We start from the raw sequence: 12,782 nt of genomic DNA, 5'->3' as shown, positions 1-12,782 counted from the left end.
ATTTGTGTGGTCACTTTCAGAAATAATGGACTTGGACCTGAACTCCAAGATTCCTCTGTTTTTTTTTATTGATCCATGGAATGAGGGCATTGCTGGCTGTCCAGCATTTAGTGCCAATCCCTAATTGCCCAGAAGGTAGTTAAGAGTCAACCATATTGCTGTGGTTCTGGAGTCATGTGCAGGCTAGACTAAGGAAGGAGGACACTTTCCTTCCCTAAAGAACATTAATGAACCAGATAGATTTTTCTGACAATCAACAATGGATTCATGGTCATCATTAGACTCTTAATTCCAGATTTTTATTGAATTCAAATTCCACATCTGCCATGGTGGGATTCAAACATTATCTGAGTCTCTGGACTAACTATGAAAATGTGTTTCTGGTTAAAGCACAGCAGGTTAGGCAGCATCCAAGGAACAGGAAATTCGACGTTTTGGGCCAGAGCCCTTCATCAGGAATGAGGAGAGTGTGCCAGGCAGGCTGAGCGGGAAAGGAAGAAGCGGAGGGCTTTGAGTCCTTCAGAGCTGAAAATGTGTTGCTGGTTAAAGCACCAGAGCTGAAAATGTGTCGCCTACCGATATATCAACGCTCAAGGTCCTGCCATTCACCATATACTTTTCTTTTGTATTTGACCTCCCAAAATGCATCACCTCACTCTTGGCTTGATTAAACCCCATCTGTCATTTCCCCACCCAACCTTCCAAATGCTGTATGTTTTGGTAACCTTCCTCACTATCCACAACAACATCAATTTTCATGTCATCTGCAAACGTGCTAACCAGACCATTTACATTTTCATTCAAATCATTTATTGATGTATTACAAACAAAGGAGGTTCTGGCACTGATCATTGTGAAACACCACTGATCACAGAGCTCTAGTCAGAACAACACCCCTCCACAACTACTCTCTGGCTTCTACAACCAAACCAATTTTTTTAAAATCAAAGTTGATAATTCACCGTGGATTCCATGCAAATTAAACAGAAAATGTGGTTGCATTTATAAAATGTTTTATTTAAATTATACAATTGACTAACAAAATATAAAATATAGATTAAAACACAAATACAGTAGTTAATTCTCTGTAAAAATTCACAATGTACATGTTACCTTGGACCAATAAACATTTTCACATTCCAAAGAATTGGGACATAGTATTTCACTGATGTATAAGATTACACAACTTGTAGGTGAATTAAATTATTTTTACCTCTGTGAAAGCATTTACAATATACAAAGCACAAGGATTTACAAGAACAGCTTTTATAGTTCATAAACTGATGCTGTAGGCAGAATACTCACCATATTAAATGTAAACATTGTGAAATAGAGAAAAATCAATAATCTATCCATTTAAAAAAATAATTACTGTATCCTTTCATAATTATGGAAAACAGTGGCATTATTGCAATAAATAACTCTCAAATTTGGAAAGGTAGATGTGAAAACATTTGGGTTTACAGTGCATGCAGCATACATCAACATTTAGAAAAATTAGATAAAAAGTGGAGATTGTCCATAATATGTAATTGCCATCAGATAGATGCTATATCTTATAAAAATTCATAATTTGGCTAGTTAGGTGTTAATGCACTTAAAACTACAAAATGTAGTGCATCCAGGGAAAGCTAGTCACCAGTGCAAAATAAATCATGAAAAGCCACAATGACTACGACATTGAATATAATATTAAACCATAAACGCGAACATTGCTAAGATTTTACAACCAACAGAAAATATTTTCTTTCAATGACCCCCAAATTTTTTTTTACTTCTGAGGGAACTTGTTTTAAATTTTAGTTTCCTTTCTGGTTACATACTAACCAGCTAAACAAATATGCTTCATTTACATAGTTTCACAAGTTTCTGTCTTTGTGCTGCTGCAATTTTAAATTCTTAAAAGCAAAAGATGTTTAAAAATAATCATATGGTAGAAAAAAATCTGAAATAAGCTGTTACAAGGATATCACCTGAAATGTTAAGCATTTTATCATCAGATTCTAACAGTCTATATTTCCAGCATTTTCTGAATATTGTATAGAAGCATTTCAGAAAGCAACTTTTCTTCCGTTATATTGCCATTTGTAGAAACAGACAATAGACAATCTTCAGGAAACAAAATAATCAATGGTCCATTTTAACCTTATGAAATGAGCTGTCAATTTTGGTCAGAGTCTTTCTAATGCGTAGGGCAGTTAGTCTTGCTGATGGATTATGATACCAACATTCCTTCATCACCTTTGCAAGAGAAGTTAATGTCTGTTGATAAAGATGTAGTAATATTATTAAATATTCTCTTTTAATATTCTTGCAATTATTTTAAAAATTATTCACTAGAATCCTTGCTTTTGAAACAAAGGATCACATTTTTTTTCTATACTATTCTTCTGATCACATAGCTGATTAGCAAGAGCTGTGAAAAACCATTATGATATTGCTACTCAATGGAAGGCATTATAGCTTAACAAGACAACAGTGGTGACAAAACCAAGAACTGTGAAAAACTGGTCAGATTTATAGAGATGCACAGCACAGGAAAAAGACCCTTTAAACCATTGCATCCACATGGTCACCTAATTATTCTAATCCCATTTGAGATAATTTGGTCCATTGGCACTTGGGATGCAAAGGACATAGAAAGCAAACTAAATACTTCTTAAATGTTATGAGCATTTCTGCCTCTACCATCCCTACTTGCAATGAGTTGCAACACCCTCTGAGCGAAAAACCCTTTTCCTCATACCTCCTCTAAACTTCTACCCTTTATCTTAAATCTATGCCCACTTTGCCATTGATCTCTCCATCAAGGCAAAAGGTTTCTTTCTGCCTTTACAATTTATACCTCTCAATTTTACACAATTTTAGTTATGTCCCTCTCAATCCCTTCTGCTCAAAAACAAAATAATACCAGAGTGTCCAGTCTCTTTTTGTATCTGAAACTTCCCAGCCCAGGCAACATCCTACTAAATTTCTTCTGTACCCTCTCCAGCTCTATCAAATCTCCCATGTGGATTCCAATCTGCATACAATATTCCAGCTGTGGTATAACTAACAATTTTGTACAGTTCCAGTATATCCTCCCTGCTCTTCAGTTCTATGCCTCGGCTAATAGTGTCAACTATGCCTTCTTAACCACTTCACCTATCTGTCCTGCTACCTTAGGGACCAATGCACATGCACATCAAGGTCCTCTGATCCTTAGTGTTTCCCCAGGGTCCTACTGTTCATCATGTATTCCCTTGCCTGTCCAAATGCATCCTTGCAGATGAAATTCCATTTAATAAATCCAGCTGATGCAGTGATTCAAACTGAGCATAACTTCAGTCAACAATGAAAATGTGCCAGATGGTTAAAAATGTCTCAAGAACACTGCTCCAAAAGATGAAATTTTTAAATATAGCCAAGTAGAAAAAATTAAAAATTGCTGAAACAAAAATCAGTCGCCTTGCTGAAAAAAAACTTTGTTGTACACATCATGACATCATCGCAATGAGCTTATTCCGATTTGGAGATGCCAACATGAATGGGTGTTGCAAACTCAAAGCAAATTCAGGCATAATTCATTCATGTTCCCTCAATGGTGCGAAAGTATACCCTAAAACAGATTAGCCTGTTTATTAAAGATATAGTACAGAGGAAAAATCAGTTCAATTCTTATATTTTAATATAATGAAATTCACGGTTTTCAAATTTTTAATCTCATTGTGGGTTATTCAGTTTTATCATGGAGTTATTCCAGTACAAATCTAACAAATTAAAGTGGCATGACTTTCCACAGTACTATGTACAAGTATAATAGCATTAAACAGCAGGCCTGAGTAGGTTCTCTGAACCAATTCTTGAATGAAGATGTTTTTTGGAGGGATTTCTGTCTACAACCTGTGTACATGGTATAGGAACCCCAAAACTACAATGTTCTATAAAATTTCATTTATGGTTGTCTCATTTTTCTTCATTTAAACTTCCTGTTAAAAGTAATTAGCAGATATTACTTCCATCAGTACATTTTACAGCAAAATAGTCCCAGTATTTTTAGCAATATTACATTTTTCTCACAGTTTTCTATTGTGCATTAATTCAATTTTAACTGTGCATATCAAAAATATCCCAGCAATATATTTTACTTTTTATTAATTGAAAAAATGTTAATAAAGCATGTCAATTGACAGAATCCATAAAGGTTTCAATATTGTATATTTTAACAGTTATGGTGAAACATCCATACTAACCGGATCTGAAAACCATCTGTTGGGAATATTTGGTCTTTGTTGATCCAAGCAAATCACTTTTCTCATATCATCAAAACCAGGATCATTAGGAACAAGGTCGTAAAATGGAGGTTTATAATCTTCAACAATACCTAAACAAAAACAAAACTTTGCATGAAAAATAGAAAATACTCTGGACTGCTGAGGATAAGTTAAAATTGACAATGATTATGCACGTACATTTAACAAACATTACTTGATTAGAGAGTTAAAGATGCATATTAAGATGCAAACACTGCTGATCAAGCATTGCGATTTCCAAACATCATTTAAATTTAAAAAAACAAGATCAGATCAGACAGCTAATTTCATAATAGAACTACATCCTTATTCAGTGTCCCTGGATGTTAAACTCTTCCAGCTGTCCATAGGGAAATTCACTTCAGCAACTATTATAAACCTTGAATTACTTGTCATTATTTGTAAAACAAATGTATAATGTAGAGTATCTAGATGTCTGAATTTAATGATTTGAAAGTGAAGCCAGGAACACACTGAACACAAAAATTAGTCATTTGGTTCTAAAATGAGCATTATAGGTCTATCCAACAAAAACTTTCAAAATAAAAATCAATATATAGTGGATGCTGGCAATCTGAAACAAACAATGCTAGAGAAATTCATAAGGTTTGGCAGTATCTGTGGAGAGAGAAACAGAATTAACCTTTTGAGTCCAATGGGAGTCTTCTTCAGCACTGAGAATGAAGGACTTTTAAAAACTCAAGCAAAAATCTAGAAAACTGTTAATGGAAACTAAATATATAATACTTTTGATAAGTTGAGGTCATAATCCAAACTCTCCAAGAAAAATCACTGAATTGAGCTGTTGATGGATTCTCATTACTTCTAACACCATAACTCCATGCAATTCTGTACCTTTTTCTGTACGTTTTGGATACAGAGAAACCCAGTCCAACCAGTGATGAATCAAGGGGCAGGAAAACTCCATTTAAAAAAAAGCCACAGAGCAGGAGAAGATTGCACATTATCCTTGCATGTCAGAAAAAATATGACAAAAAGAATGAGAAAAAAATCCAATGCTAAATAAATTATAATATTTGAAACTAACTCCTGACTGACCAGAGAGCCAAAGCACAAAATTGAACCTTAATTAGGTCTAATTGACAATACAGTTAGAAATCCCATAAGGATAAATAGCATTAAATATAAATATCATCCTAGTTGGAGCTGTACACAGTTGTCTTTAGATGTTGGGATAACAAAAGTAGAAAATAGGGATCTTTACTCAGAGTTCTGAAGGAGGGTCATTGGACTCCAAACATGAACTTTGTTTCTCTCTCCCACAGGTGCTGCCAGTCCTGCCAAGTTTCTATGACAATTTCTATTTTCTTTCTTAAGTCTGTAGCTGATTAGATGATGCCTAATGCTGGCCTTAAGCACTTGGAAAGAAGTATCTCTGTGCTAATATGGCTTACTTTGAGAAGCACAAAGATTTATCAAAATATTGAAGTTTGCATGACGTTCTGTAATTGGAACTAAGAACTATGAAAGATGTGGTTGATAAATATTCTATTCATAGTATTTATGATTTAATTCTGCAATCTAAGCAATAATCAGGTGAACCAAATCACCCTTCCTTAATAAGCTGATCTTTATTTTGACATTCGCACCTACTATGAAGCTATAACTCATCTTCCCTATGCTTATTATTTCTCCCTTTGTTTGACCTATGATACTTTGATCTCAATCTCCTTTCACTTTTCTCTTAACTGTCCTCTGTTCCTCTTTATCCACCTTTTCCAATAACATAAAACTCATGTCTTCTACACCTCTTTATTTCCAATGTTTAAAACAGTCAACAAATTCATCCAGGGAAACAGCCCTCAAGTTAATAGGTAAAATTATTGTAAACCATGATGCTTCACGGCTACAATAGAAAAATTTTTAAATACTATTTTAAAAACAAAAGACAATGGCAGCACAGAGTTAGCAGTTTTCTTCTGAATGTGCATGTAATGACAAAATCTCCTTTAATTAATATGCATCATTAACAAGGCAGTTCTTGTCAGATTAGAATACCTAATGCATCTGAGGAGAACACAAGGTTCATCATTCACTAAGTTTCCTGGAAACCTTGGTACCACAATGTAGTCAGTGGGTAAATATGCCCAAGTAATGCAACACATGATGTAATATCTAATTCCAGTGAGATTCTGACAGATCACCTTTTCAGCAAATTGTTTTTTGCTCCACGTTAACTCAGGCAATAATCAAGCAATAATAATTGGTTTTATCACAAAAAAAACATTGTTGTGCATATTTAAAAAGCATGGTCTATGTATATTAATGGTTCAAAATGCAAATATTTAGAATAAGTTCTTCCTTCTGCAGATTGGCAGACTAAAAACCAAATTTCAAACATACACATGACAAAGCTCCAGTAAGGAAAAGTCTGTCAGTCACAGAAATGTTTTGTGGGCGGTAGTTTCTGGAAACTGCATTAAGTATAAAGCTTAACATTAAATTAAATTATAAACAGAAAAGTAAGTAAATCAACTCAAGTCAGACGTACTATTTGCTAACTAATGTACTTAAATTAAAAAAAAGTCCAGAAATGGCATTGTGCCCAATAACTTCTGGGAAAGGAATTAAATATAAAGCTTATTTTTAAGCAAAATGGTAAATAGAACAACAGTTTTCTCTGAAGTGGCATTGTCTAAATGGAGTGATTGCACATACAGGGGATTTGGACAGAGGAAATGCAATCCATAGCAAATGCACAAACAATGATGGTGCTGCTAAAAATAAACACTCGACACCTGCTCTTTTGAAAACTTAAAAATCACCTTCACCTTACAGATTGATTTTAAATTAATTGGAACATATTCCTTCAATTAGACATAAAAACAACAGATTTTCTTACATGGCCAATCTTACATAAGCAACACTTCTGGGCATTATTAGTATTTTGAGTAAAAAGTTTTTTTTGTGATGAGGTTTAAGGGAACAATCTCCAAGTTATTAAGTTTGCAGATGACACCAAAATTGGAGGGGCAGTGGACAGTAAAGAAGGTTCCCTCAGAGTGCAACGGGATCTTGATCAGATGGGCTAATGGGCTGAGGACTGGCAGATGGAATTTAACTTAGGTAAATGTGAGGTGCTGCATTTTGGAAAGGCAAATTAGAGTAGGACTTATACACTTAATGATAAAGGTCCTGAGGAGCATTGCTGAACAAAGAGACCTTGGAGTGCAGGTTCATAGTTCCTTGAAAATGGAGTCTCGGGTAGATAGGATAGTGAAGGAAGCATTTAGTATGATTTCCTTAATTGGTCAGAATATTGAGTACAGGAACTGGGAGGTCACGTAGCATGTACACGACATTGGTTAGATCACTGTTGGAATATTATGTGCAATTCTGTTCTCCCTCCTATCGATGCTGAGAAACTCGAAAGGGTTTAGAAAAGATTTTCAAGAATGTTGCCAGGCTTCGAGGGTTTGAGCTTTAGGGAGAGATTGAATAGGCTGGGGCTGTTTTCCCTAACGTCAGAGGCTGAGGGTTGACTTTATAGAGGTTTATAAAATCATGAGGGGCATGCATAGGATGAATAGATAAAGTCTTTTCCCTGGGGTGAGGGAATCCAGAACTACAGGGCATAGGTTTAGTGAGAGGGGAAAGATATAAAAGAGACCTAAGAGGCAACGTTTTTACTCGGAGGGTGGTATGTGTATAGATGAGCTGCCAGAGGAAGTGGTGGTAGTTAGTACACTTGCAACATTTAAAAGGCATCCAGATGGGTACATGAATAGGAAGAGTTTGGAGGGATGTGGGCTGGGTGCTGGCAGGTAGGACTAGATTGGGTTGGGATGTCAGGTTGGCATGGACGAGTTGGACTGGGGGGGTCTGTTTCCATGCTGTACGTCTCTATGACTCTATGAACTCTGCTCTCACACCTCTCCTAGGCAACGAGTGCTGAAGACTCTCAATCCTCAGAATAAAATCCTCCTGATCTCAGTCTTAAATTGGTTCCCCTTAATTCTGAAACTAGAATTAGCTTCTAGTCCTAGACTCCTCCATGAGGGGAAATATCCTCTCAGCATTTACTCTGTCAAGAACCATAAGAATCCTATTTGCTTCAATGACATCATCTCACATTCTTCCAAAATCCAATCAGTAGTGTCCCAATCTGCTTAACCTTTGATCAGAACACAATGACTCCATGCCAAGGTCATCCTAGTCAACATTCACTGAACTGCCTCCAATGAATTAATGTTTTTTTCCTAAATAACTGGACCAAAACTTCTCACAATACTCAAATGTGGTCTCACCAGTACCTGTATAGTTGCAGTAAGACTTCCCTACTTCTTATGGATGAGCAGCACGGTGGCTCAGTGGTTAGCACTGCTGTCTCACAGCACCAGGGACCCGGGTTAGAGTCCCAACTTTGGTGACTGTCTGTGTGGAGTTTGCACATTCTCCCCTCGTCTGTGTGGGTTTCCTCCGGGTGCTCCAGTTTCCTCCCACAATCCAAAGATGTGCAGGTTAGGTGAATTGGCCATGCTAAATTGCCCATAGTGTTAGGTGCATTAGTCAGGGGTAAATATAGGGTGGGGAATGGGTCTGGGTGGGTTATTCTTCAGAGGGTTGGTGTGAACTTGTTAGGCCGAAGGGCCTGTTTCCATACTCTAGGGAATCTAATCTAACCTTATAATCCAATCCCTTCGAAGTAAGGTCCCACATTCCAATAGCCTTCGTCATTGCCTGTTGCATCTCAGAGTCAGAGATGTACAGCATGGAAACAGACCCTTCAGTCCAACCTGTCCATGCCGACCAGATATCCCAACCCAATCTAGTCCCAACTGCCAGCACCTGGCCCATATCCCTCCAAACCCTTCCTATTCATATACCCATCCAAATGCCTCTTAAATGTTGCAATTGTACCAGCCTCCACCAATCCTCTGGCAGCTCATTCCATACATGTACCACCCTGTGTGTGAAAAAGATGCCCCTTAGGTCTCTTTTATATCTTTCTCCTCTCACCCTAACCCTATGCCCTCTAGTTCTGGACTCCCCAACCCCAGGGAAAAGACTTTATCTATTTACCCTATCCATGTCCCTCATAATTTTGTAAACCTCTATAAGGTCACCCTTCAGCCTCCGACGCTCCAGGGAAAACAGCTCCAGCCTGTTCAGCCTCTCCCTTTAGCTAAAATCCTCCAATTTCATGCACAAATATCCCCAAGTCTCTTTGTATTACAGCTTTCAGGGATAATATTCTCACAGTTGTTACAGTCAATGAAACCATGCAAGCACTCACCATTGCTGATTGTTCTTCTTGCTACTTCCCACAAGACTAGACCAAAGGCCCAGATGTCCACCCTCCTGAATGAATCAAACAGATTCACCTGAATTGTTTCATCCAATATTTCAGGTGCCATATATCGCTTGGTCCCTACCCTGGGATTATTACCAATATCCAAATGATTAGTACACTGGGAATGCATCACAGCAAGACCTGAAAAACAAATGCAAAGTAAATTTTTTTTCAAAATTTGCAGAACACAGTCAGAGATCAGAACAAATGGGTCAAATAACTCGAGAGTTCACTTAAAATTCTTAAGCATTCTTCACTTTTTACCTTACACTTGACTACTTTGTAGATGAGCCAACTGAACATCTGAACAACACTGTAACAATGGTTTCAGATGTCAATATGCACTTTTTGTGGTCATTCTCACAAGTTGTATTAAATTGAATTACTTTATTGTCATGTGTACTTAAATGAGAACAGTGAAAAGTTGTTAAGTCGCCACTTACAGTGCCATCAAAGGTACAAAGGTAGCTAGCTATAATGTTTAGTTACAGAATAGAGAAGTGAAGAAAAAAGTTACATTACAGCTAAACACAGTATAACCATAGCTCAGAGAAAGAATAAATTAAAAAGACAAACAACAAAGAGGATTGATGAGGGCAGAGTGGTAGATATGATCAATATGGACTTCAGTAAGGCATTCTACAAAGTTCCCCATGGAATACAGGGAGAACTAGCCAGAATACAGAATACAGAAATGGTTCAAAAGCAGAAGACAGAGGGTGGTGGTGGAAGGTTGTTTTTCAGACTGGAGGCCTGTACCAGGATCGGTTCTGGGTCCTCTCCTTTTTATCATTTACATAAATGATTTGGATGCGAGCATAAGAGGTACAGTTAGTAAGTTTGCAGATGACACCAAAATTGCAGGGGCAGTGGACAGCGAAGAGGGTTACCTTATAACAGGATCTTGACCAAATGGGCCAATGGGCTGAAAAGTGGCAGATGGATTTTAATTCCGATAAATGCGAGGTGCTGACAAAAGGAGAAAAACGAACAGGCGGAGCGTACGAGCTCTGGCTGCAGTGTCCTACTTCACCACCATCTTACCAGAAGATTGCAGCATGGTTGCCAGATTGGAATATTTTATTTATAGCTAGAGAGCGAAGGATTTTATGGAAGATGGATTCGGAGTATAGCAAGTAATGAAGCAAAGCAAGACAAAATCTGGAAGTAGGGGACACACCCTAGCATTACTCCTTTTCTAAAAGAACCATCAATTAGCCTGTAAATTAACACAATCTGTAAGACTTCTGAGAAAATATGATCAAGAATTGGAGTGGGTTCTATCCCTCACTCAAAGACACTCAATGGCTGATCAAGGGATCGAACATCATCAGATTGGAGTCGCCCACCAAGAACCACCTCTGTCCATCATGCCAATCTTCATCACTGGTAAACAAAACTCAAATGTCCTTCCAATCTTATTCACTAATGGCCTGGATTCTTCTTTGATCCTGGGTCTTTGGTGGGCCCATTAATAGCCATTGCCTCCCCAATGATCTTTGAATCTGAGGAAGGCTCACATCTCCCCAGTTAAGGGAACGGCTTCCTTTGTCCTCTTCCTCATGGAAATCTGACATTCAAGTGACATTCAAACTTGCATTCAAGTGAAAATGCTCATTAGCTTTGATAACAAAGCTCTTATCATCCTAGAAGTGGACAGTTTACAGCATCATTCAGACATGTCTTTGTTCCACTAGTTTCCCTGGTAATTTTCTCTATTAATAATTGTTTTAGTCCTTTCTTCTCCCCCTATTCATTTCCTAATATTGGGATGCATTGTGTACACTAAATATTTGTTCAAAGCCATTATTTCTTTGTTTTCCAGTATTAATGTTTCAGTTTCACACTCTGAAGTATGAATGCTCATGTTAACTGACCTCTTCCTTTTAATATATGTCTAAAGGTTTTTGCTATTTCTTTATTTGTTAGCTTATTGTCATATTGTAATTTCTCCTTTGAAAATTCAATCTGTGCTGCTTTCAAAAATTGACTCAATCTTCCAGCCACCACGAATTTTCATGCATTGTATACCTTTGCTTTCACGTTGATACTATTCTTAACTTGCTTAGTTAACCACAGATGTTGCATCCGTTTTGTAGTGTTTTCTTCTAAATAAAATAGATCATTGTTGAGTTTTGCAAATCTTCCTAAAATATCTGCCACTGCTTCTCTGCATTATCTTTTAATGTATTTCCTTGTCCTCTTCAAACCGACTGTAATGTGTCCAAATTGGCTGATGATGCAAGAGTGGGAGAGCATGTTATAATGAGGACATAAGAAATTCACACAGGCATATAGATAGGTTGAAGGAGTGCACAAAACCCTGCAGATGGAGGTCATGCAATTTCTTAAACTAATCAAAAGGCAGACTCCTATTTAAATGAAATGAAGAAAAACTGCAAAAAATTGCAGTACAGAGGGATCTGGGTGTTTTGGTACAACACATAATTAAGAAGGAAAGTGGAATTTTGGCCTTTACTGTTAGGAAAGATTTAAAAATAGCAAAGTCTTGTTACAACTGTGCTGTGGAAGTGCCGGTGTTGGAATGGGGTGGGCAAAGTTAAAAATTACACAACACCAGGTTTTAATCCATGGACTATGACCTGGTGTTGTATGACTTTTAACTTTGTTACTACTATACAATGTGTTAGTGAGGCCACAACTGGAGTACCATGTACAGTTCTGCTCCCCATTTTTAAGAAAAGATCATTGTTGACAATCAGTCACTCAGGAGAGTAATTGTCCACCTAGGAAGTTCTGTGTCGCTGGTTATGAGTTCCATGATTGCTTGTGCAGTTGATGAGCCTGATCCTAGAGCCGCATCTCCAGACATGCATTTGGCAGGTGTTTCTGGGAGATAGAATTGATCCTTAGCCTTGAGATTATTGGCATTTCTTTCTGTGGTTCCTTTCCTACATTTCCTCCTGCTGACTGGTGTTCTCAAAGAATTGTGTTCCTTCACACAGGACTTTCCTCCAAGCTGGTTGCTTCTGAATGAAGATCTCCCATGTGTTAATATTGCATTTCTTGAGGGAAGCTTTAAGGCAGTCTTTGAAATGTTTCCTTTGTCCTCCTGTCATTAGACTGTGCCTTCCTTGAGTTGGGCAAAGATGATGTGTGTGTTCATGTGCAAAAGAATTCCCGTGTTAAAGAATATCCTACACAAGGCATCTACC

The 12,782-nt window shown here is 37.4% G+C and overlaps 1 protein-coding gene across 2 annotated transcripts in view; it reads right to left on the bottom strand.

Annotated features, from left to right (window-relative positions):
- Nucleotides 1-1,154: 1,154 nt before the first annotated feature.
- The window catches only part of LOC132817093 (activin receptor type-1-like), a 116,918-nt gene continuing 105,290 nt past the window's right edge, over nt 1,155-12,782 (bottom strand). For both annotated transcript variants that reach the window (XM_060827229.1, XM_060827231.1), the window contains 3 exons: nt 9,550-9,747; nt 4,233-4,363; nt 1,155-2,262 (listed from right to left, as the gene is read on the bottom strand). In XM_060827229.1, coding sequence (XP_060683212.1) covers nt 2,128-2,262; nt 4,233-4,363; nt 9,550-9,747 — 464 coding nt within the window. In that variant the 3' untranslated portion in view covers nt 1,155-2,127. The remainder of the gene's footprint in view (nt 2,263-4,232; nt 4,364-9,549; nt 9,748-12,782) is intronic.

The sequence above is a fragment of the Hemiscyllium ocellatum genome, chromosome 7 (genome assembly GCF_020745735.1).
Source record: "Hemiscyllium ocellatum isolate sHemOce1 chromosome 7, sHemOce1.pat.X.cur, whole genome shotgun sequence".
Classification (NCBI taxonomy): Eukaryota; Metazoa; Chordata; class Chondrichthyes; order Orectolobiformes; family Hemiscylliidae; genus Hemiscyllium; species Hemiscyllium ocellatum.
This window is presented reverse-complemented; position numbering and strand designations above follow the sequence as displayed.